This window comes from Bos indicus x Bos taurus, chromosome 18 (genome assembly GCF_003369695.1).
Source record: "Bos indicus x Bos taurus breed Angus x Brahman F1 hybrid chromosome 18, Bos_hybrid_MaternalHap_v2.0, whole genome shotgun sequence".
NCBI classification, from domain to species: domain Eukaryota; kingdom Metazoa; phylum Chordata; class Mammalia; order Artiodactyla; family Bovidae; genus Bos; species Bos indicus x Bos taurus.
In genome coordinates this window covers 18,644,010-18,670,491 of record NC_040093.1, presented here as the reverse complement: position 1 = coordinate 18,670,491, position 26,482 = coordinate 18,644,010, and the positions used below count along the sequence as shown (strand labels likewise).

Sequence of the window (26,482 nt, the reverse complement as noted above, 5' to 3'; positions counted from 1 at the left end):
CTGGTATTCATGTTTCTGATACACCCCTCCCATACTGAATAGAGTTGACCTGTCTAACCAATAGGATATTGCAGAACGACAACGTGTGACTTCCAAGGTTAGGTCATAAAAGACACTGTTGTTTCTGTCTTGCACATTTTTGGATCATGTACTTTGGATGAAGCCAGCTACCATAACATGAAGATATTCAACCAGCCCTAGGGAGAGGCTTCTGTCAGCAACCAACACCAATTGGCTAGCCATCTTGGAAGCAAATCCTCCAGTCCCCACTAGCCTTCTGATGACTGCAGCTCTACCAACAACTGACTGCAACTTCATGAAATATCTGAGTCAGAATACCCTCCCCATTTCCCACAAAGTTGAGATAATGTGTTTATTGTTGTTTAAGCCACTAAATTTTGAGTTACCTTATTACACAGTAATAGATAATTAATATAGTCCCAAACAACTGACTTCCTTGCTTGTAATTCACAGTTCCTGGAGTCACTGACCAGAGATACTGAGATAGCAGGAGTTTGGAAGACAACTCAGACTCAGCAACTCAGGTTGAACCAATAGAAACACCAAGAGTCTAGAAACAAAGGGGATAAAAATAGTCAGGTTCACATAATATCTCCTCCTCAAATATCTTTTGTGAGCATAAAGGTATAGGCCTAATGCAGTGACAGATATAAAGATGAGTCAAAAAACATTCAGATTTTCAGCAACCCCAAACTTGGAGTGAAAGAGAGTTGCATTAAAAGTCCAGCTATTCCATTTCTTATCTATCTTGACAACTGAGGTAAATAAGAGTTGCAATTTAGGATTCCCATACTCATTTGAAATGAGAACTATACTCATGTCACAGTGACATTGTCACATGATATTAATTTATCATCTATGGTAAAAAAAAATCATACACAAGAGAGGAGACTAATCCTTGTTCTGTATGACAGAGAAGAAATAAAAACAGAAAACATTCAATTATAATAAATTTTGAGAAGCATTATGCCTGGGATATACTCCTAATATCCCTCACACCATTTCTATGTTTTTACAAAGTCCATTATCACTAACAAATTATGTAATTTATCATGCATGTTGTCTATCTCCTCATATAAAATACATGAAAACAGGGATTTATTTTTGTCTGTTTTGCCCCTGTTAGTAGGTGCTCAGAAAATATGTTGATAAACTGGTATAGCCACTAGGAAAAACAGTATGGCAGTCACAAAATTAAGAACAGAATTAATATACAATCCATAAATTCCACTTGTGGATATATATCCAAAAGAACTGAAAGCAGGCATTTGAACAGGTATTTGTACACTCATGTCCATAGCAGCATTATTTGCAATAGTCAAAAGATAGAAACAATCCAACTGTTCATTAACAGATGGATAAACAAAACATGGTATGTACAATCAATGAAATATTATTCAGCCTTAAAAAGGATGGAAATTCTGACACATGCTTTAACATGGATGAACCTTAAAGAGATGCTAAGTTAAAATAGTCACAAATGGACAAATACCATATAATCTGGTATACAGAGTACATAATGAGGTAACGTCAAATTCACAGAGACAGAAAGTAGAATCGTGGTTGCCTGGAACTGGAGGATTGTTAAGAATGGGGACTTATTATTTAATAGGTACAGAGTTTCTGTTTCACAAGATAAAAAAGTTCTATGGATGGACAGTGGTGATGGTGGCATAGCAATGTGGATATAATGCCACTGAACTTGAAAGTGGTTTCAAGAAGACTTGAAAATGGTTAAGACAGTAAATTTTTGCAGGGTTTTTTTTTTTTTCCTTTATTGAGGTATAACTGATTCACAAAAAACTGCACGTTTAATGTATATATCCTGATGAGTCTGGACATATGTATCTATGATACCAATACCATGACCAAGGTACTAAACATATCCATCATCTCCAAAAATTTCCTTGTGCTGTTTAGTTTTTTCAGTAAGAACACTGAATATGAGATCTATTCTCAACATATTTTAAAGTGCATAATACCATTTTTAAAATATAGGTACTCTGTCGTACAGGTCTCCAAAGTTTATTCATCTTACATAACCGAAGCTTTGCACTCACTGGAAAACAATTTCCCATTTCCCTCTCTCCCAGCCCCTGGCAATAACCATTCTACTCTCTGTTTCTTTGAATCTGATTATTTTTGATAGCTCATATAAAAGAACTGTGTAGTATTTGTCCTGAAACTGGCTTCTTTTATTTCATAACGTCCTAAAGGTTCATCCATGTTGTCACAAACGGCAGGATTTACTTTTTTCTTAAGGCTGAGTAATATTCCAATGTATGCATATGCCACATTTTCTTTATCCATTTATCTGTTAATGGAAAGATGTTTCCAAATCTTGGCTATTTCAATAATGCTTCAATGAACATGGGAGTAAAGATATCATGACAGCAAATTTTATGTCATTTTTTATGTTCTCTCTACTTTCCCATAATTTTAAATACACACACATACACACAGAGTGGGCCCTTGAACAACATGGGTTTGAACTGCATGAGTCCACTGATACACAGATTTGCTCTCAATCAATCATATTACAGTACTACTACACAATCTGAGGTTGGTTGAATCTGCAGTTGCAGAATCTAGGATACACAGAGCCAACTGTAAAGTTCTACTTGGATTTTTGACTGCAAAAGAAGGGGAGGGGATTCACATCCCCATACTGTTGAAAGGTCAACTGTATATCACAGGCAAATGAAATACTACTAATTTCAGGTAATTAAAATTAGAGGAAAGCAATGTATCAGATAAAAAAAAAAAAAACTGGGTGGATAGTTTGTAGTTCAAGTGTTCTAAAATCTTATTTAGTTTGGGTTTTGATAAACATGCATGTTAAAAACTCAAGGATAGGAAACCAAAGCAGTGGAGAGAGAAAAGGGGATAAGGTAAACCTGCTCAATTAAAAAGAAGGCATAATAGAAAATAAAGCAAATTTTTATCAGCAACCACAATAAATGTAAATGAATTAAACTCACCTATTAAAATAAGTCAAACAGGATAAAAGGGGGAAAAGCCCAGCAAAATGCTCTTTATAAGAAACAGACCTGAAGTATAAAGACATAAAGGGAAGGGGTTGTAAAATGAAATGCCTGGAAAATATAGTAACAAAACCTGAAAAACAATATTAACAGACAAAAGAGAACCGTGGACTAAAAGACATTTACCAGGATAAAGAGGCGTGTTTCCTAATGATGCAGATTGAAATCTTAGTCCCAATTCTTCACCCACCTCTAACAGGATTAGACATTCACACTTTTTGCCATCTAATTTTGCCTTGCCCTCTGACTGTGGGTGTAATTAATGTTAAGCTCAGGCATCTGTAACATTAGTATACTTGGGAGCAGAGGTTTTTATGATTATCTTGTACTCTGGTGATTCACCAAGAGAAGAACATGTCCTGGTAACCACTGTCCTTTTTTCCTGAGTTGCATAAAGAACACATGTGGAGCCGGTCTGAATGGATTCTGCAGCCCAGCCTCCCAGGCAAGCCCAGCCTACATAACCTGAACACAGAGATTCTGCAAACCTGTGAATAAGAGAATAAATGCTTACTGTTGCATGCCACTGAGTTTAAAAGTGGTTTGTTAGGCAGCATTACTATGATCACAATAACTAATACAAATAATAAAAGAAGCCATAGGAAGATGAAATAATACATCTGAAAAAGATCACCAAGGGAAACTGGAAAGTAACAGAACAGGGCTAAGTATGGCTGGGGGGGGGAGGGGGTGTGCAAAGAGCGCTGGGAAGCAGACTAAGAAAGAATGACCAACGGGGAGGAAAGACCACGTGAAACCAGATACAGAAATTTCTTTCAAGCGGTTGCCAATTATGCCAAAAGGCGACAACAGAAGTCAACTGAGGTAAGACAAGAACCACTACACATCACAATCACAAACATTTCATCACATTCACACACACTGTACATCTATCTGATAATCATACAGACAACACCGCACGTTATCATAAATCACAATCACAAACATCACATGACACAAACATCCCGTCACAAGCATTCCATCACACCCACATAACCACACCCCTCATCATCCTCACATCACAATCTCTCTCTCTCTCACACACACAGAGCATCGAAACGCCACAGACCATCATAATCACACACACACTCTAATTCTCCACCAGTTTCTTGTTCTGAGAACTCCAACCACTCTCCAGGGGCGCACTCCCACCCGCAGCAACTCCGCACTGCCACTATTCCACTCGGGGCCTCCTTAAAGGCTCCGCCCGCCAGCCTCGCGCGTTGCTTCAGCCAAGAATGTTTCACGGCCTCCTTAAAGTCCCGCTCCGAGGACGCGGTAGCGTCACCTGCCGGAAACACCCGAGTGCGCATCTAGCGCGCAGTGTCTGGGACGCCGGGTGCAGGCGACACTCGGGAAGGTCAGGTGCGGGTAACTCCGAACCATCCCTCCGCGCCCGCCTCCCAACGGACGTTCCACAACACAACACCTCCCAGAAGGTCCCGCGGCCGGAGTCAACTTCCGGCCAGAAAGGAGCAGGCGCTTCCTGTGTGAGGAGGGGGTGAGCCAGGTCCTATCGGGTAGCTGAGCCCCAGCGTGCTGAGATACCTCGAATTGCAACTCCGAGACCTGGCTAACCTCTGAATTGAAGGAGCAGTCGTTTCGGGTGGGTCCAGGCAGGGCGCTGAGAGGAATCAATTCGGCCGTGGGGACAACTCTGGACCACATTTCCCAGAGGGCCTGGCGGCCTGTCACTCTTCTCGCGGGAACTCGAAATTTTCATCACGCCTGGCGGGACCATTAGATTCGTGAGGCCAGAGATCGTGGGCCCCTGGGGACCTGGTTCAGCTGTGCAGGTTCGGACCTCAGGGGACCCGAAAGGTCTAAATTGAAGAAACTGGAGACCTATACGGAGCTTCTGTGCTGGCGGAATGGAGTGAGAAGGGGGGAAGTTATGCGACTCGTATGCAGATATAGGATGCCTGTCATTGTGGAATTGTGACTATGTGTCCCTATGGTAGTACGTGCTCATAACACCAAGACAGTGGGGTGCCTGCAACTGTGCGAGTGTAATTATGCGTCCTGTGGTGAGTTAGCGATTGTGTCTGTGTTACCACGTTTGACTCTGTGTGTGAGGATGTGCAGTTTGTGTTCTCTTAAGTATGACTGTGCAGAATGTATGGGCTTCCCCGGTGGCGCTAGTGGTAAAGAACCTGCCTGCCAATGCAGGAGACTTAAGAGACGCGGGTTCGATCCCTTAAGACGCGGGTCAAGAAGATCGTAAGAGGGCATGGCAACCCACTCCAGTATTCTTGCCTGGAGAATGCCCTGGGCAGAGGAGCATGGCAGGTTACAAGCTATAGGATTGCACAGAGTTGGACACGATTGAAGCGTCTTAAGCATGCACGCACGTGCGGAATGTACGAGTCTGATCAGCTGTGCGGTTGTTACTCCAGAGTTCAGTTCTTAGGAAACCTCTGTGAAGTTTGGTTTGATTGGAGTCCTCAACAGCAGTAACCGCAGCTTTCTTCTGAGACACTGGGAATGGACGGGATACCCCATTTTCCTCTGATCTCCTTTACCTGTGTGTACTGAGGGGTGGGGATGAGGATGGGGCTGGGCTGGGGCTGACTTGTGACCTGACCAGTGTCTTACCCTTACTTTCTACTCTCCCAGTTCTACCCTTCTCCAGGTGAGGCTCAAAAGAGAAGGAAAGAATGCATGATGAACTTCTGCAAACAGTGTCCAAGGTATGTTGGGATTTCCTCATTGCTTTCTGTCTTCTGAAAGTTAATGCTTAATAAAGGTATATCATTTGATGATAAGTTCCTATGATTTTCCTACTGGAGAAAAGGATAGTTGAGCCTGCTACTGAAGCACAGTAACTCCCATATACCTAATGTTTACTTATTTGGAAAACGGCTCCACTTCTGTTTGTCAAATTTTTTTCTTTTTAAAGGCAATATTTATTATGACTTTAAAAGCATGACTATTTTAGAGAGTTTCAAAACAATTACCAAGAAAAAAGTAAAATAGGACTATTCAAAAACCAGTGTTAATATTTTTGTGTATTTTAGTTGTTTTTCCAAAATCAAATTACACTTCATTTACCATTTTGAGTGATAGTCACTCAGTCATGTGTGACTCTTTGCGACCCCAAGGCCTGTAGCCTGCCAGTCTCCTCTGTCTGTGGAATTCTCCAGGCCAAAAAAGTATTCTCCTCTGTCATCAAATGATCTTTGTAAATACAATTTTTCAAAGGTACATATTATTTTTTTCATGAATGAGTTATAGTTTATTCTTCAAATCAGTTGTATGAGACATGAAGTCTTTGCTTTATCTCAGGAAGGGGGTGGAGGGCTGGCAGGCAGCTAGAATTTTGGAGTCTCCTTCTAACTAGAAGAAACAAAAATATCTTTATTCACTTATGTTTCAACATGTCTCATCTTGGGGAACTCACCAATCACAAGGCTATCAATCACGTTATTTTTTTTTTATTTGAGTATTAGAGTGTACCCAGGTAGAAGAGTCAGAATAGGGATACTATCTTCACAAGGTATAAATTTGGAGCTGAAATTCAGTTCTCATGGAACTAAGTTTAGAACTCTCAATTTTAAGAATGTGTGTTTGGTACAGAGGCAAAGAAAATCAAAAAGAGAATCAGTCTTCTCAAATAAGCTTAAGGCCTTTCTATCTGAATTTCTTCAGAAAGAGTTGAGTCCTTCCAATCCATTCTCCTGTGCCAAAGCCCAAACAGAGCATCTGGTTCCCCTCTCCCATCAACCTCTAATTATACTCACCAGCTCTATATTGAAGATATTGCCCAGTATTAATATTCTAGGAAGGTAGTATACTGCAGTGGGGAATACACTGAAATTTGTTTTCAGAAGCTAACCTAATGTTTGATCTGGAAATATCTGAAATATTCCCAGTAAAATCAGAGAAAGACAAGGGTACACACCATTACCAATGTTATTTAACATTGTTCTGTGGGCATTAACCAAAGCACTTAAACAAAAGGAAAAATTAGGTTAAAAATTAGAAAAGAGGGTGTAAGATTATTACTTTTTGCAGATGACATGACTGTGTACCTGAAAAACCAAATCAACTTATAACCAACACTCTGAAATAAGCAGGACTTCATAGGAAGCAAGGAAAAGAATATTTTTTTCCCAAAATTTCCACTCTCAACTCTATGGCAAATTTTTTTGTTGCCCTGGATAAAAGCTTGTGCAGTCTCTAAAATTTTTTTGATCACTCTTCAGTATTTTTTGGTTATTTTCAGTCACAAGATCAGACTTATTTTAGTAATTACACTCTCTGGTTGAGTGTAATAATGTGCAAATTTTATTTAAAGCCTGTTCTCTGATCTTAGGCTTACTTCAGGCTAGAAGCTTGCATTGTGAAAAGGAGGACATATAGTCCTAAGCTGCTTTATTTCCTTAACCTGAACTCCTTTCTCTGCTCCGTAGTCCATTTCTTTCCCATAGTCCTTTATCCTCCTATTCCTAGGTATTAGTCTCTGGATCTGCTCCCATATATTATCCTGGGCCTTGCCTTTTACAATTATACTGGACTTCATTCACCATTCTTATGTTAGTTTCCTAGCTTCCGAATATAATACCTTTCATTTGCTTATTCTCTAGTTTTGATGGCACACATAAGCCAGTACCTTCCCAAGAAAAGCTGGACAGGAGAAAATTTAACATTCATTCTCTATGAATCTAGAATTGTCTTGAGCTAGTTTTCATACTAGCTTGGTATTTAATATTGCTTGGTATATAATCTTCATATTAACTTTGAGTATTGAATTCTCTGCCAAAATTTGTTGTCCTTTGTAATATTAAAGGAATTAGAGACTTCCCTAGTGTTCTAGTGGCTAAGACTCTGCACTCCCAAAACAGGGGGCCCAGGTTTGATCCCTGGTCAAGGAACTAGATCCCACATGCAGTTAATTAATTAATTAAAAAATAAAGGGATCATTTCATTTTCTTATTTTAAATAGTGCTGTTGAGTCATCCATTCCCATTCCGATTTCTGAAAATTTTTAATGTGATCCACACAAGGTTTTAAAAAGTTCTGTTTTTCCCTGATATTCTGAAATTTTACTCCAAAATATAACATAAAGTATTTTTTAAAGTCTATCACATTTCCCCCTCTTTTAGGGCTTAAAGGGAACATGGGAAGGGACTCTTATTTATGCAGACTTTACTGTGGCCAGGCACTGAGCTGCAGGCTTGCTATTTCATCTCATTGGAAAAGTCCACTCTATTTGCACACTCCTAGACAGATCCCTCTGTACATAGCAGATATGGCTTGGCTGATATAATAGGATCCAGCTCCTTCAATTTGCTTAATAATCTGTCCTTTTCTGTAGAGCTCTCTATCATCTCATTTACTATCATCATTTTCTTCTCTCCTTCCATTGTGAAAGCATGTGTGTTATTTTCAGGGGTCAATGATGTTCAGGGACGTGTCTATAAACTTCTCTCAGGAGGAATGGGAATGCCTGGACTCTGGTCAGATGAATTTATACAAAGAAGTGATGTTGGAGAATTTCAGCAACCTGGTTTCAGTGGGTAAGGATGACTGTCCCCCCAATTCAGAGTCTGCTCTTGGGAATGTCTCCTTTCTCCACTGTGAATTACTCATTCCAGGTAACCAGCTAAATTCCTGCTCTCTGTCCTCCAAGGAATGGTTGAGTTGGAATGGAATGGGATAGCTGGAAATGGGCAGCTCTGTTGGGATATGGCTGAAGCTTCATCTTCATTTTTTCTCTCGTCCTTCCTGTAGTGGCATCTCTCTTGATCACCAAAGGACTGGATCTGATTTCTGGGACACCAACAGCATAACCATGTCCCGTGTCTTTTCTTGTGATCAGGACTTTCTAGTTCTAAACCGGCTGTGATCTCCCTTTTGGAACAAGGAAAAGAGCCCTGGATGATTGACAGAGAACTGACCAGAGGCCTTTGTTCAGGTAAGCAAGAGATGATAGTGCAGGAGTAGAGCCTGAGGAGATACTACCTGTAGGATGTTATCAGGAAACTCCCTACAAAAACCCAAGGCCTCTTCCATAAAAGATATATCTTGTTTTTTTTCCTCTTATACTTTTTTCTCTGTCCAACGTAGCAAGTATTAATGCCTTCCTTCTTCATTTCCAAGGCCGTTATTCTACCCACTTTTTAGATTTCATTCCTTCATTGGATATGCTGCATTTAGACTTATGTAAGAGTAGATATTCCCACCCTAAGAAGTGTGTGTGTGTGTGTGTGTGTGTGTATTTGTGTTTTCTTTTCCAATTTATCATTTTATCTACTGGTTTTCATTTTATCTACTTTCCAGAAAATTACTTAGCTGTAATTTTCAGAACCCTTTCCCAATCACTCCCCTCTTTGTCCTCCTGAAAAATACACACTATCTTGACTTCTAACTCTATGAAGTAATTTTTGCCTGTTTCTGAGTTGCATGTAAGTGGAATCATACAGTACTTATGCTTTTGTTTTTCTTTCTCACCTTCATGGGATACATCATCCATGTTATTGCATATCAGTTCAGTTCAGTTGCTCAGTTGTGTCCGACTCTTTGCAATCCCATGGATTGTAGCACACCAGGCTTCTCTGTCCATCACCAACTCCCGGAGCTTGCTTATGCCTGTCCATTAAGTCAGTGATGCCATCCAACCATCTCATCCTCTGTTGTCCCCTTCTGTTGCCTTCAATCTTTCCCAGCATTAGGGTCTTTTCAGATGAGTCAGTTCTTCGCATCACGTGGCCAAAGTATTGGAGTTTCAGCTTCAGCATCAGTCCTTCCAATGAATACTCAGGACTGATTTCCTTAGAATGGACTGGTTGGCTCTCCTTGCAGTCCAAGAGACTCTCAAGAGTCTTCTCCAACACCACAGTTCAAAAGCATCAATTCTTTGGTGCTCAGCTTTCTTTATAGCCCAACTCTCACATCCATACATGACTACTGGAAAAACCATAGCTTTGACTAGACGGACCTTTGTTGACAAAGTAATGTCTCTGCTTTTTAATATGCTGTCTAAGTTGGTCATAACTTTTCTTCCAAGGTGCAAGCATCTTTTAATTTCATGGCTAGAGTCACCATCTGCAGTGATTTTGGAGCCCAAAAAAATAAAGTCTGTCACTGTTTCCATTGTTTCCCCATCTATTTGCCGTGAAGTGATGGGAGCAGATGCCATGATCTTAGTTTTCTGAATGTTGAGTTTTAAGTCGACTTTTTCACTCTCTTTTCTTTCACTTTCATCAAGAGGCTCTTTAGTTCTTCGCTTTCTGCTATAAGGGTGGTGTCATTTATGTATCTGAGGTTATTGATATTTCTCCCAGAAATCTTGATTCCAGCTTGTGTTTCATCCAGCCCGGAATTTCTCATGATGTACTCTGCATATAAGTTAAATAAGCAGGGTGATAATATACATGCATTTATTGCATATAGCTAATGTTGGTTCATTCTCAGTGCAATGTGGTATTCCATTCTATGGATATATTTTACATTATTTATTCTGTATTGCTAATTATTATAAATTAAGTGTCCTTTCTACTACTGACTATTGGGTTGTTTTCCAGTTTTTAGCTGTTTTACATAATGCTGCTGTGAACATCTGTGTACATATATTTTGGTGCATATATATACACATTTCTTTTTGGTGTATACACAGGAATGGAGTTACTAGGTAACAGGATATGTGTTGGTTCAGTTTTAATAATGCCAGTTTTCCAAAGTGGTTATGCCAATTTATATTTCCAATAGCAATATGAATGTTGCTATTGCTCTGCATTCTTGCCAGTTCTTGATATTGCCAGACCTTTTAATGTTAGCCATCCTGTGGTATGTTTATGTGCATGTGTGTGTGTTCTGTGACTTGCCCATTTAAGTTTCTTGGTTCTGTTCATTGGGTTGTCTTTCTTTCTCTTACTGATTTGAAGGAGCTCTTTGTATAGTCAGAATATGAGCCTTTGTAAATATCTACCTCTATCACTTCCTTTTTATTCTCTTAGTGTTGTCTTTTGATGTTATTAATTTTAAGAAGACAAGCTTACCTATCTTTTCCTTTATAATTGTTGCTTTTTGTGTTTTGTGTAGGATTCACTGCCTACTCCAAAATCATGAAAATACTTCCAGTTTTATATTCTAGTAGCTTTGTTGCTTTACCTCTTACATTTAGATCTCCAGCTCCTTGGAGGTGATATTTGATGTAGTATGAGGTAGGAGTCAAATTTCATTTTCTCCCCCATGTGAATATGCAGTTGACCCAGCAAGGTCTACTGGAAAGACTTTCTCTCTATATAAGACTACTTTGCCATAAATCATGTGTTGCCATATCTATAAGTCTGTCTCTGGACTTTATTATGTTCCATTTGCTTGTCTACCTGTGTCTGAATACCATACTAGAATGGTACTATAGCATTTTAAAAAACCTGCTCACTGCTCTGTGTTGACATTGTTTCCTTTATTCTTTTCCATGAGCACCTGTATTTTTCAAAATTTCTTTTATAACTATAGTCCACATATCCTAGTGACATTGCCCTTCGGTAAAATTGCCTCCTTTCCAGTACTTTTAATGTATATTAGAAAGAAAGTGTTTATTAGACATACTTAATAGGGCATGACACTCACTCCAGTGTTCTTGCCTGGAGAATCCCAGGGACAGGGGAGCCTGGTGGGCTGCCATCTATAGGGTCGCACAGAGTCGGACACGAGTGAAGCAACTTAGCAGCAGCAGTAGCAACAGGGCATTACACTCTAGTTTTGAAACTTTTGTTTTCCCCTTTTTCCTTTAAATGCTATTTAAGTCAGTAAATAAATAAAACTCCAAAAGTACAAACCATAAAGCAAAATCATGAACTGAAAATACATCAAAATTAAGAATTTCTGTTAAATGAAGGACACAATAGATAAATTTAATGCAGAGTAGATCGGAAGATAGTTGCTAATTAATAGGAAGAAGTTAGTGACCCAATAAAAATACTGATAAAGGTTAATGAGGTTAAAATGCTAATTAATAAGCCTTTCAGATGTTGACACTTAATAATTACAAATGCAAATAATGACAGTAATGAAATATCACTTTTCACTTACTATCATGGAAAAGTAGGAAGCTGGATAACGACAGCTGTGAGTGGGGACTTAGAAATTCTTATGCATTCTTGGTGAAAGTATAAAATGGTATTGCCTTTCTCATCTGTTACTACTTAAACTGGTATACATATGCCCCATTTTTGAGTATATATCTACAATTGAAAATCATACAAAAGGGTAAATACTTAATGTCTTTCCAGTGCCATACCAGTGTATTTTTCATGTTCACTTGAGGATTATTTAATTATCTGGGGAAATGTATCTTTGTTTCACTTATTATTTGCTATTCATTAGGGACCAAGTTCTCTTAAAATTAGATATTAAGTTTAAAAAGATTGGTAAATTGCAAATGATTTGTCTAGTGGAAAAGGTAGTCTGGAAGGAATAGGATAATATCTTATTATCTTATTCTTATCTAATAGGATTATCCTATTATCTTAAAAATTTTTATCCTTTTTTTCTGTTAATGTGGCTGGTATCACCATCTGCTTTTTTATTTATTTATTTATTTTTTCACCATCTGCTTTTATGCTTGCTTCTGGACATCCTGGGCTTGAAATAAAGATATTGTAGTACTGCACTCTATAGTACTATACAGTAAAATATACAAAAGCACAACCACTTGTAGAGGATGCACACACGTGACAGTGTACACCAGACACGTGAGTTATGTGATTGGACATGTGAAAGATGTACTTTTGCATTTTTTAAAGTTTGCAACTTGAAGGTTTGTCTGTAGGGGGCTTACGGTATTGTTTTCTCCATTCAGCCATTCTCTTTTTATTTGAGAGTTTGATCCATTTACATTTACAGTTATTGTTAATAAGTAACAACTTACTATTGCTATTTTATTATTTTCTGTCCTTGTAGTTCTTTTGTCCCTCTTTCCCTCCCTTGCTGCCTTCATTTTCTTTCTTTATTTGTATTGATATGCTTTGACTCCTTTCTTTTTCTTTTGTTTATCTTCTATAAGGTGTCTTCTTTGTAGTTATCATGGGGCTTTCAGAAATGTAACAGTATGTTTTATGCTGGTAACAGTCACATACAAAAATAATTTTACTTCTCCTTATCCACTCTTTGTGCTGTTGACCTTGTACCCATCTGGTACATAGATTAGTTCACCAACCAGGAAGCTTCCTCCAATCCTTCCAAGTATTTTACTGGAGTGTCATTATTTAGGCAAGTGTGACCAGCCCCATCCCTTGAAACAAAGGATCCACTGTGAATCACCTCTTTATCATAAAGTCAGATATGATCAAAAGACCCTTGTTGTGAATAATGAAAGATAGTCCAGTGGTTTTTGAAGCTGGGAACAAAGACCAAATACATTTTTTTTTAATATCACAAGTATGTATATTTTCTGTTAATTCTTTCTGCCCAGTTCAGTACCAATGTCCCTGCCTATGCTGGATGTTCCTGACTCCAGATTTTCTCTGGTTCCATTTTTCTAGATTTCTAGTTTTCTTTGAGAATGGAACACTATAATCATCCTTTCCTGTGGGATGGGGAGGAGATACACTCTTTGAATTCATCCTTCAGCTTTTACTCTGCTCTGCACTCTGCTATTAGAAGTGCCTGATGCCTCCAGTTCTTATGTATTTGAAGGGATTTGCACCATGAATCAATACTGTGGAATTCACCCACTGGAGCTTGTTTAGTATTCTGTGGTCTGCAGTCACTTATCACTCATCCATTGACTTTCCAGTTTCCAAGTTCTGTTTCTTCTCCAGTATCTTTTATCCTCATGGGGTTTTCCTTTCCCTTTGTTAAGCTTTTAGTGTAATTTTCTTATGGATTCATGAAAAGCATTGGTAAACTTATACCTACAGTCTGCCATTTTTAACAGAAATTATGCCCCCTTTTAAAAAAAATATAGTTGTCCCTCATTAAGTCACAAATTCTATATTTATGAATTCATTTACTCACTGAAATTTATTTGTAAATCCCAAATCAGTACTTACAGTGTTTTCATGGTCATTAACAGATATAATGCAGAGTGATGGAAAATCCTCTTTTCTCACAGAGACTGTTTCATTCTTATTCTCTTCTTTCTTACACTCAAGCTACCTCCCTTCTTAGTGACTGCCATGGCATGAAGATTCCATTTCTTTGTCCTGGCATCAGCATCACAGAATTCGAAAGCAAACTATTTTCACTGCATCCCCAACATGTACCAGGCTCTATTCACAGAAGTGATTTACCTGTCTACCATTCTCACCAGTTTCATTCAGCACCCTAGACTTGCTGTGGGCTGTCCCCCAATGTGAATTTGCCAACAATATACCCTTTGCTTAAAGTCACTAACCCTCCACTATACCCATTTATACATTTCAACACATTTATTCCTCAGTAGTCCTGAAAGCATGACAGTTATCCACAAATTACAAGACATAGTATGGTGCTCTGTGAGTATGTGCTTATATAAATGTATATATGCTTAGAATCACTATATAATGTGGAGGATAGCCCTGAATAATGTGGACTTGCTGAAGTTGCAGGTGATTCTGATCCCCACCAGGTTCTCTTCAGCTTCCTCTATTGCCTCTCCTTAATGTCTGTGCTTTCCTTAACAATTTTACAAATTGCTTAGCCATGTTTGAGAACTATCTAACTGTTTACTTTCCCAAATATTATTTTCAATTTAATCTTTGCATTTTTCAGAAGTTTAACCTTTCCCAGAATAAGAAAAATAAGCATATGCCTTTTTGTTTTCTTTCAGATCTGGAATCCATGTGTGAGACCAAGTTATTATCTCTAAAGAAGAGACATTTTAGTCAAGTAATATTTACCCATGAAGACCTACCCACTTTTTATCAGCCGACATTTCTCATTCCACATCAAAAAACTATTAATGAAGAGAAATCCTGTGAATATAAAATATGTGGAAAGGCCTTTAATCAAAACTCACAGTTTATTCAACATCAAAGAATTCATTCTGCTGAAAAAAACTATGAATGTAAGGAGTGTGGGAAATCCTTTAGTCGTGGCTCACTTGTTACTCGACATCAGAGGATTCACACTGGTGAAAAACCCTATGAATGTAAAGAATGTGGCAAGGCTTTTAATTGTAGTTCGTATTTTTCTCAACATCAGAGGATTCACACTGGTGAGAAACCCTATGAATGTAAGGAATGTGGAAAGGCCTTTAATTATTGCTCAAACCTTAATGATCATCAGAGAATTCACACTGGTGAAAAACCCTATGAATGTAAAGTATGTGGAAAAGCCTTTACTAAGAGTTCACAACTTTTTCCACACCTGAGAATTCATACCGGTGAGAAACCTTATGAATGTAAGGAATGTGGGAAAGCCTTTACTCAACATTCAAGGCTTATTCAGCACCACAGAATGCACACTGGTGAGAAACCTTATGAGTGTAAGGAATGTGGGAAGGCCTTTAGTAGTGCCTCAACACTTACTAACCATCACAGAATTCACACTGGCAAGAAACTCTATGGATGTAAAGAATGTGGAAAGGCCTTTATTCAGAGCTCAGAACTTATTCAACATCAGAGAATCCATACAGGTGAAAAACCATATGAATGTAATGAGTGTGGAAAGGCTTTTAATAAAGGCTCAAACCTTACTCGTCATCAAAGAATTCACACTGGTGAGAAACCTTATGACTGTAAAGAATGTGGGAAGTCCTTTGGTAGTCGCTCTGACCTCATCCGCCATGAAGGAACTCATAATGGATAAGTGATAGTTCCTTTTGATAAACTTGATAGTAATATTTTTAAAACAAGTGATGCAAAAATGCAAGGGGAAAAAACTGAAGGTTCTTCTGTGTAATAGTTTCCTAGGGTTGCTGTAATGAAGTACCAAGTACCACAAAACAAGGTGGCTTAAAACAACAGAACTTATTCTCTCATAGTTTTTGAGACTTGAAACCCAAAATCAAAGTTGCTGGCAAGTTTGATTCCTTCTAGGGACTCAGGAAGAATCTGTTGCACACCGTTCTAGCTTCTTATAGCAGCAGTTTTTGACATGCCTCGGCTTATAGAAGCATTGCTGCTGTCTCTGCCTCCATCTTCATACTACGTTCTCTGTGTGTCTCTGCATCTGTTCTGTTATACAGACACAGGTCATATTGGATTAGGGCTCACCATAAGGACCTCATCTTAACTTGATTTTATCTACAGAGACCTTATTTCCAGGTACTATCACATTAACATACCAGGGGTTGGACTTCCAATATAGTTCAACCCATTACACTGTTAACACTATTTTTTCTAATGTGTTTGTAATTTTATGTATAACATTAATCAAATGTATTTAATAATGTGAATTCAAGGTCTAAATTAAACCCCCTTTTCCCTCAAAAAATTCTGTCCCCAAAATTCTATGTTTTAGGACCATCTCTTCTATTTCTGTGGCCTACATCATCCTACACTGTAAATTGTGTTGCATAGGCTATCTTTGAATTCATGGTGGAATTATAAATTTGTATTTGAAGATAGCTTGTTAGTATTTTCTTGTTAAAAAAAAAAAACAGAGGGCACAAAGAAAGATTTATAAGCCTGTGAAACAGAAATGACTGCTTTCAAATTATCATAGTATATCCTTGCAGGCTTTATTTCATGTAATCATGATATACATGTTGTACATATGGTACATGTTGTACCATAACCTGCTTTTATCACGCTACTATTTAAGTACAGATGTTTATGTATTATTATTTTTAATGGTGTCATAATCTTTTCTGTGGTTGACTCTCATTTTGCTAAATAACTACTGATAAATATTTTGGTGCCTGTTTAAACTTTTGTAGTTACAGAAGTTGCCTTCTAAATGCAACTTTAGTACTTTTTTTGTTTGAAATTTCAAAACATTTAATTTCAATGTTGAAATAACTAATGAATATTTTCTCTCTGTAAAAAATTGCCAATAATCCCCAATTCCCTCATAATCACTATTATGAATTTATTTTTATCCATTGAAACCTTTTTTTTTTTAAGTTTTTTACATGCATGTGCACATACAACCAAATATGTAAACAGTTTAGAAAAAGTGTTGCTTTATACTTTTTTTTGTATAATTACTAATGATGGTTATGTTGGATTGTTGCAAGGATTTAACTCATTTGAGTTAAGTGAAAAATGGGAGTCTTACTAACATATAGTAAGAATGTAGCCGGTAGTTATCCAAAATTAACATTAATATTTTCAACATTATTATTTATGGAAAGGACTTTTACCATGTTTCATCATAATTTATATCAAAGAATTTATAATGAAAAAAGGACCTATGGCTGTAATGTTTGCAAAAAAGCATCTTAGCAACACTTATTCCTTATTCAACATGAAGTATAAAAAAAAAACACTAAGAAAACTCAGAGACAAAGAATGGGTGAATAAGCCTACATTAACACCTTGTACTTCATGCTGCACAATTATCTCATACCCAGCAAAAAACCTATTTGTCAAGAATAGTTGAAAACCCAATTGTCAAAAAAGAGAAAGACATGAAATATTGTTAATAATCACTTCCTTCTCAGAAAATCTGTACATCATATTCTTTTCCAGAATGGGAAAAAATTAAAATATGATAACAATAAATATTGACAATGCTCCTCCAAATGTTGGGGCTTCCCTGGTGGCTCAGTGGTAAAGAATCCACCTGCCAAGCAGGAGACGTGGATTTAATCCCTGGGTTGGGAAGATGCCCTAGAGAAGGAAATGGCAACCCACTCCAGTATTCTTGCCTGGGAAATCCCATGGGCACAAGAGCCTGGCTGGCTACAGTCCGTGAGGTAGCAAAGATCAGACACAACTAAGCAACTAAGCAACTAAGCACACACACAGAAGCATACAAGCACATTATGTAGAAAAACTTTTGAGGGTTGGCAGGCAACTAGATCTGTATTTAGATTAAACTGTATAGACTGGGACTTCCCTGGTGGTCCAGTGGTTGAGAGTCCACTTGCCAGTGCAGGGGAAAGGGTTTTATCTTTGGCCCAGAGTCGGACATGACTGAAGCGACTCAGCAGCAGCAGCAGCAGCTCTGTTGTGAGCTGTACATTGGAGAGACCCATGTGGCAAGAAATAGTGGGTAGACTTTGGCCCACAACCAGCACAAAATGGAGGTCCTCAGTCCAGCAGTTCACATGGAATTGAATTCTGCCAACAACTATGTGATCCTGGAAGCAACTTCTTCCCTAGTTGAGGATTGTTGTGGTCAACACCTTGACTGCAGCCTTGTGAGATCTGAACTCGAGGACCCAGCTGAGTCGTGTATGTATTACAGGAAGGGGGACCCTTTCTAGGGCCCAAAACTGGGCTCTTATCTAACACTCGGAAATGAATTGTCTGAGGAGACACATGGGTTGGCAAACCAAGAGATTTTATTGGGAATGGGCACCTGGGCAGAGAGCAGTAGGGTAAGGGAACCCAGAACTGCTCTGCCACGTGGCCCACAGTCTCGGGTTTTATGGTGATGGGATAGTTCCCGGGTTGTTTTTAGCCAATCATGCTGACTCAGAGTCCTTCCTGGTGGTGCACGTCTTGTTCAGCCAAGATGGATATCAGTGAGAAGGATTCTGGGAGGTGGTTGGACATGTGGTGTCTCTTTTTGACCTTTCCCGAATTCTTCCGGTTGGTGGTGGCTTATTAGTTCCACGTTCCTTACCAGGATCTCCTGTCGTGAAACAACTCAAGCAAATGGCTACTATGGTGCCTGGCCAGGGTAGGCAGTTTCAGTCAGTGTGTGCTTCCCCTAACATATGGACTCACAGAAACACTTCCCCTAATATATGGACTCACAGAAACACTTAGTTAGGTCTGTTAGTTGTCTAGAAACCAGGGTTAACAAATGTCATAATTGTTTCTCATTATTATCTGTACTATGAAGAAGGTGCTTTGTATCAGAGCTAATGATTAGGAGTGTGATCCATATCAGAGGTCAACCCTTGTCTGACCATCAGAATTACTGAAGATGCTCAAAGCCTCTGTCAGAGCTAATCAAACATAATCTCTGGGGCTAATGTGTGCACACGTGCCGAGTTACTTCAGTTGTGTCCAACTCCAGCCGTGTGCGACCCTATATGGACTGTAGCCTGCCAGGCTCCTCTGTCCATGGGATTCTCTAGGCAAGAATACTGGAGTGGGTTGCCATGCCCTCCTCAGGGCTAATGTGTAATTTTTTTTTTTTTAATTATCGAGCTTCTCTGGTGGTCGAGTGGTTAAGAATCTGCCTGCCAATGGAGGGGACATGGGTTCTATCTTTGGTCCAGGAGGATCCCACATGGCTCAGAGCAAATGAGACCGTGCGCCACAATTACTGGGTCTGTGCTCTAGACCCTGTGCTCCGCAACAAGAGAAGCCACTGCAATGAGAAGCTCTTACACCACAGCTAGAAGGTAGTCCCCACTCGTTGCAACTAGAGAAAGCCCATGCACAGCAGTGAAGACCCAGCATAGCTGAAAATAAATAAAATAAAAAAACAATAAAACAGATTATCTGCAAAGTATCTTGCCCTAGATATTAACTACAAAGGCAGAACTAGTAGCTTTAGAGTAGGGAAATCTGACAGTGAGCACCCTGACCAAGGTTAACATCACCAGTAAGATTTATCACCATCATGTGCCCGCTAATATGATGAACTGAAGATGCATCTCTTCTGTAATATTAATGCATAACCCACTGAATCAAACCCAAATGGAGGGGTAGTCTACAAGATAACTGGCCAGTATTGTTCAAAAGTGTCTAAGTCATGAAAAACAAAAGACTGAGGAACTATCATAGACTGAAGGAAACTGAAGAGAAATAACAGTGTGGGATCTGGACTGGATCTTGGACTAGACAAAGAACATCACTGGGAAGGGCTTATAATGGTATATCAATGTTAATTTCCTGGTTTTGATCATTGTATTATGATTACATAAAGTATTAACATTAGGGGAAGCTGAGTGAAGACTGGGAACTATATTGCAATTTTTTTGAAAGTCAAATTATTTCAAAATAAAACCAAAAAAATCTCTCTACTTGAGGGATTTCTTGAAGTATTGCCTTTTGCTCTTTAGATCTACATGTTTTCTTTTACTCTGGTGATACCCCAAAGACTGGATTAGGGGAAAGATAATAGACCAGGCCAGGGTGCCATCTTGTCAGAAAATGAAAACATTTCCTAGGCTTCATGTATTTCAAAACACTTCTTTCCCCTTTATTTTGTTTTTCAAATTAAAAAAGTTAATGTTTGTAACAAGTCAAACCTTTAATACAAAGGTATATAAATTAAACAACTATTTCTGTTCCCCACCAGGGCAATCAAAGTTAATTAACACCTTGTTTTATATCCCTCCATACTTTTCTTTGTTCATATAAACACATGCATGCATATATACACACATAGGTATTTTAATTTTAAAAAATAGATTCATATACATTATCCTGAAATTTTCTCTTTTAAACTTAACAATATACCACAAATATCTCCACAAATGAAAGTTCTACTAACCCTTCAAATTTCTTAATCATACATTGGACATATCATATGTGGTTCAGATATTTACATATTTTTTCTTCTGAGCTTTTTCCCCCTAAATCTCCCATAAACCACCTACATCACCCACCTCCCCCCAACCCAATGCATACTCTTCTATACTTTTCTCCATGCATATGAAATCTTACACAAACATATGATACATGTTTATCACTCATAGACACCTAGGAGCATTTTGTAACTGATTTACAAAAACAGAGTTATGTTTTACACACTTATTTTTATCTTGCCTTTTTCACTCAAGAAAACATTGTGGAATTTCATTCAAGTTCACTAGCATAGTTTTAACCTGTCCACCTTAATGGCCATATATATATTCTATGGAGTGGACATACTATAGTTCCTTCCCTCTTCTAATATCCGTATCTCCTTCCCTCTTCCAATTTCCAGTATTTATTTTGATTTCAATGTTTTTGCCACTAGGAACAGCATCACAATAAATGTAGATGTCCTTTATGTATTGGGGTTTTATTTCTAAGAAAAGATCCCCTAAAATGAGTACTTTCACTTATAACAGATGTACTTTCAGTTATAATAGACATCAGGTTGCTTCTCAAAAAAACTGTAAGAATTTATGTTTCTACCAGCAGTAGCTAAGTTCATTCTTTGTTTCTGACAGCAAAAAGCATTCCTGATCTTTCTTGCCAGCCTGATTGCATACCATTATCTCATAACTTTAATCTGCATTCCCCAGCAATTACTAAGCCTAAACATTTTTTGATGAGCCCATCAGTCACTTGGATTTGCTCTTCTCTCAACTATATTCTTGGCCACGTTTCGTTACTGGGCTATTTTTTCTTGCAATATGATGAGCACTTTTTCTCTAACTGACTCTGCAAATATTTTTCCCCCAAGTCATTGTTTATTGGCTGTTGATGGCATCTTTTGCTGTGCAAAAGACTGAGCTTTTCATGTAGTCAAATATTCATTTAACAGATTTGAATGTCCTGTGTTGGTAACGTTAATCTCCCCCAGTTTCTAGATTGTATGTGTAGTCTCCTTTTATTTCAAGAATGTTATTATTATTTAAAAATTTTAAATCTTAAGTTCATCTGGAGTTTTTTTCATATGGTTTGTGCTGTTAGTTCAACTTTACTTTCTTCTTGATTAAAATCCAGTTGTGCCAGAATTTTTTTTTTTTTTTAGATAAACAGTTCCTTTCCCCTACGGTTTGAAACTGTACGCTTTCCATATGTGATAAAACTCATATACACTGCAGTCTATTCAGTATTTACTATTCTGTCCCATTGACGTATTTATCAGTTCTTTTGCTAATACTATATTAATTTGCTTAGGATGACTTCATCTTGTATTCTGACATTGGCATGAAAATTTCCCTTTTATACTTGTCTAGATTCTCAGGCATTTATTTTTCCATATGGAATTTAAGATCATTTCACATAAGTTTAAAAAAAAAAAAAAAAGGGAGTTCCTTGGTGGTCTAATGGTAAGGATTCAGTGCTTTCAATTCCTGGTCAGAGAACCGAAATCCCATAAGCTGCAGCGGAGGAAAAATCAGTGGGACTTAATGTAATTCCAAAAGAAGTGCATGCAAATTTTAAGATGTTTATGGAGAAAATCTCTTGATTTCTATACCCTGTCTTCTTAGAAAATTACCTTTTTAACTCAAAAAAATCATAAGTCTCTCCATATATTGATATACAATCCCATCATCAGCAAAAGGGAACAGTTTTACCTTTTTAAAAACCTTATTCATAACAATTATTCAATTTTCTTTTTTATCACCTTCACTGGAACTTCCAAGATAATCTTTAGTAAAAATAGATGACAGTGGACATCTATTAAACTATTAAATTCTTGATTTTAAAAAATGGTTTCAAAATAAATAAATAATGGTTTCAGCATAACATATACTATAGGGTTTTGGTAAAGAAACTCTAGGTAGTTATCATCGCTTATAATTTAATTTGTATTTTATTAGAAATGTTTATAAATTTCATTAAATGCCTTATAAGCAACTATTGATAGCATCTTCTCTCCTAAGTTAGTTTTATTGATATGTTTCCTATTACTATTGTATTGGCTCTTCATATCATGATGACTTTTCCTTGGTCATTATAATATATTACTGTTTAGGTATACTGGTAAATTCTATTTTCTATTATTCTCATTATAGTTTTTGTTCCTATATTCATGAGTAAGGATGGTCTGGAGTTTCCTGTTTTCCAGCCAAATCTTTATTTGGTTTTGGTGTTAAAACTTGTTCTGGTTTCATAAAATAAATTGGGGAGCATAGTCTATAGGATGAAATATTTTAACTAACACTGGAATTACTCTTTCTTTAAAAGTTAGGTAAAATGAATCATGAAATCGTCTAGGCCTGGAGCAGCTTTCAATCATGAATCTTTCACTATTCCAAATTCTCCAATGGTAACTGTTCCATCATTTTCCACTATGTACTGCAATTTTCATAGCTTGCATTTTGCTAGAATAGCATCTATTTCCTGTTTCAAAAATATGTTGATCTATAGTTGCATGAAATATTTTATCTTTTTTTTTTTTCTTGCCATGCCTTCCAGCTTGTGGGATCTTAGTTCCTTGACCAGGGATTGAAGCTGGGCCCTTGGCAGTGAAAGGGTGGAGTCCTAACCACTGGCCCACTGGGGAATTCCCCTTATCATTCTTTTAAATACATCTTTATCTTTGATTACATTTTCTCTTTCATTCTGGATTAGGCATTCTTACAGGGAGACAAATCTTGAACAATGTGACCATCTGTTTTCTTATATAAATGACATGGCATCTCAAAGAGATGGACTGGAATTGGAATGATGAAAAAAGTTGGATATCAGTGTCCAGGACACTAGCAGGGAAATTTATAGGGAAGGAAAAAAATCAATGTTGCTGAATTAATTTGGAGGGAAAAAAAAGAAAGGAATTCTCCTTTACTGGTCTGTACATGAAATAAGTATCTCTCCTACTAATTTGCTGCAAGGTATTTTAAGCAAGGCTAAGAAAACAGGAATAGTGCACAATATATCAGGGCCACACTACTTTCTGTGTGCATGTGCTAAGTTGCTTTAGTCATGTCCGACTGCAACCCTAGGGACTGTAGCCTGCTGGGTTCCTCTGTCCAAATCCAGGCAAGAATACTGGAGTGAGTTGCTGTGCACTCCTCCAGGGGATCTTCCTGACCCAGGAATCAGACCCTCACCTCTTACATCCCCTGCATTGGCAGGCAGATTCTTTACCACTAGTGCCAACACTACTTTCTGTTAAGTAATGACTATGCTGAGTCATCATTTTGTTCACTGAATGTTAAGTTGTAAAACTATTCCTTAGCTTTGTTTTCAACATTGAAAAAGACAAAACAAATAATGTTTACTTATTTAATAATATATTTACATACTAAAATAATAAAGGCAAAATAAGTGCCTTTTTAAAGTTAAAAACATTTAATAAAGTTTTTGACTAATTTAACAAAAGATATTAAAAACATTATTATTCAGAAAAGGGGCCAACAACAAATGTTATGGCCATTTACGTGTATTACAAAAAGACAGAAAATATACTGGTTTAATATGTTAAAGCTTTTAAAAAAATAGTTGGGTATGCTATTATTATTATTGTTGATGCTTGTATTGTTAAAGGGTTTCTCAGGTGGCTCAGTGGTAAAGAATAGGCCTGACAATGCAGGAGCTGTGCGTTCAATTGCTGGGTTGGGAAGATCCCCTGGAGGAAGAAATGGCAACCCACTCCAGTATTCTTGTGTGGAAAATTCCATGGATAGAGGAGTCTTGTGGGCTACAGTCCATGGAGTCACTAAGACGTGGACACAACTGAGCACGCACACGTGTATGTAAAGACACCAAAAGACAATGGTGATATTTAGAGTGAAAAAGTTTGGTGAATGGCATTCTAAACATGTGTTTGATATTGAACTTAAATTCACATTTATAATTCTAAAATATAAATAGTGCTTATTATGTGGGTCACTATGAGACATACCATAATATACTTTTAATTTTCTTCACATATATTTTGTGTTCTGTAATCATTCCATTTAATATATTTTAAACTTTCATAAGCCAAAGTGATCATGTTTGTTTTAAATATAGAGTATTTTCTATAATCTTTTGTATAAAATTTTCTATCACAATTGGAACATGATTTGCCTTATGATGAAACACCTGGTCAAAATTAATTAAATATGAGATTTTTCCTACGGATGAATCCCTCCACATATAATGAAATAGGATATCTTGCTCAAGGCTTTCCTACTATTTTTAGGTCATTCCTATAAGCATTCTTCCTAGCATGAATTTTCTGATGTCTACTGAGGTTTGGCTTCTGATAGAATGCTTTGCCACATTCATTGCATCCATAGGGTTTTTCTCCGGTATGAGTTCTCCAATGTTTATTGAGGCATGACTTTTGACTGAAAGATTTTCCACATTCTCTACAACGATAGGGTCTTTCTCCTGTGTGTATTTTTTGATGTACATTGAGGTATGACTTCTCACCAAATGACTTCCCACATTCATTGCACACAAAGGGTCTCTCTCCTGTATGTGTCCTCTGATGTTCTCTGCGGTGTGACTTCTGGGTGAAGGCTTTTCCACAAAAAAAACATTCAAAGGGTCTAACACCAGTGTGTATTCTCTGGTGCTTAATAAGGGTTGACTTATGTGAAAAGGCTTTTCCACAGTCAGTACATCCATATGGCTTCTCCCCAGTGTGACTTCTTTGATGCCTAATGAATTCAGACTTGTAGCAGAAGGCTTTTCCACATTCAGTACAGACGTGGGGTTTCTCTGCAGGTGGAACCCTCTTACGTTTGTACACAAGAGAATTGGTTGTTGGGGGTTTATACATAAGTGCTGGGCTATGGCTGAAAGCTTTTTCACAGTGACTGCATTCCCAGAATTTTTCTTCATTTTGTCTTCTATCATGCTTTGTATGTTGTAACAGTTTTTCATATCCATAGCACTCATCTTGCTTTTTTGAGTAGTTTTTCTTAAAACCAGTTAAGTCTAAATTATTGTTCACACTCTTTCCACAAGAGTCCCAGTTACTGGAGTTTTGAGTTGAAGGAAAAAGGTCAGTGCCCAGATGTGATATTTTCCCACACTTATTACATTCATGGCTTCTTTCCTTGGGGAACATTTTCCTGCTGATGAATGGACCTTGCCTCAAAAGCATGTCTTGCCGCCTTTTCCTGTGGACTTTAACTTGCCAAATGTTTTCTGGAGAAAGTATAGGAAAATTTTCCTTATTAATCTGTGATTATGATCTGGAATAAAACTATTTGGGAACTGCCCTAAAAATTTTAAGGGTGCACAGTATATGAATAGAGGGCATGGATCATAACTAAAGGCACGAATGCAGGGAATGTCGTATGAGAATAGAAGATTCAGAAACTGGCACAAATGGAATGGACCATGTCATAGAAGATAGGGATAATTTTAAAGAAGAGAGGATATTATAGAGCAGTAGTTGGTAAACATGTTCTTAAAGAATCAGAGTAAATATTTTAGGCTTTGTGGGCCATATGGTCTTGGTCACAATTACTTAACTTTTCCACTGTATGGCAAGAACACAGACAGTATTTAAATATAAGGTACACCTGTGTTCCAATAAAAACTTTATTCACAAAATTTGGTGGCTAACCTATAGGCTGAAGTTTGCTTATCCCTGTTACAGAGGAAAGAGGTTTAAATGTCATATAGCACCTTGTTACCAGTGCATGGTTCTCAATGGTCAGCATCTGCCTCACTTGGGAACTGATATTGGGACAGATATGTGAAATCTTGGGCCCCACCCCTATACCTAAAGAATCAGATTCTGCATTTTAACAAATTGCCAATGCTTATCATATTATGATTTGACAAGCATTGATACAGCAGTCAGAGAGCTTA

At 37.7% G+C, this 26,482-nt stretch overlaps 2 protein-coding genes across 17 annotated transcripts in view; one reads left to right on the top strand and one right to left on the bottom strand.

The window, feature by feature from the left end:
• Positions 1-4,548: 4,548 nt before the first annotated feature.
• On the top strand, positions 4,549-16,800 carry ZNF829 (zinc finger protein 829). 12 transcript variants are annotated; one of them, XM_027514327.1, is made up of 5 exons: positions 4,549-4,861; positions 5,682-5,755; positions 8,458-8,584; positions 8,799-8,982; positions 14,824-16,800. In XM_027514327.1, the coding sequence occupies exons 4-5, from the start codon at positions 8,946-8,948 to the stop codon at positions 15,801-15,803; spliced, it is 1,017 nt and encodes a 338-aa protein (XP_027370128.1). In that variant the 5' UTR covers positions 4,549-4,861; positions 5,682-5,755; positions 8,458-8,584; positions 8,799-8,945; the 3' UTR covers positions 15,804-16,800. The 12 variants fall into 12 exon arrangements, with proteins under 12 accessions (XP_027370128.1, XP_027370125.1, XP_027370122.1 ...); XM_027514324.1 differs by having other exon boundaries at positions 4,564-4,671; positions 8,887-8,982; XM_027514321.1 differs by having other exon boundaries at positions 4,678-4,861; positions 8,887-8,982.
• A 7,542-nt stretch (positions 16,801-24,342) lies between these two features.
• ZNF793 (zinc finger protein 793) overlaps positions 24,343-26,482 on the bottom strand; it is a 39,581-nt gene continuing 37,441 nt past the window's right edge. For all 5 annotated transcript variants that reach the window (XM_027514337.1, XM_027514338.1, XM_027514334.1 and 2 more), the window contains exon 6: positions 24,343-25,810. In XM_027514337.1, coding sequence (XP_027370138.1) covers positions 24,831-25,810 — 980 coding nt within the window. In that variant the 3' untranslated portion in view covers positions 24,343-24,830. The remainder of the gene's footprint in view (positions 25,811-26,482) is intronic.

Excerpts from the sequence above, each read along its gene's own strand:
- ZNF829 (XM_027514324.1), top strand. The coding sequence starts at position 5,723 with ATGCATGATGAACTTCTGCAAACAGTGTCCAAG. Across the intron at positions 5,756-8,457 it reads TTCTGCAAACAGTGTCCAAG|GGGTCAATGATGTTCAGGGA; the intron begins GTATGTTGGGAT and ends TGTTATTTTCAG. Across the intron at positions 8,983-14,823 it reads GACCAGAGGCCTTTGTTCAG|ATCTGGAATCCATGTGTGAG; the intron begins GTAAGCAAGAGA and ends GTTTTCTTTCAG.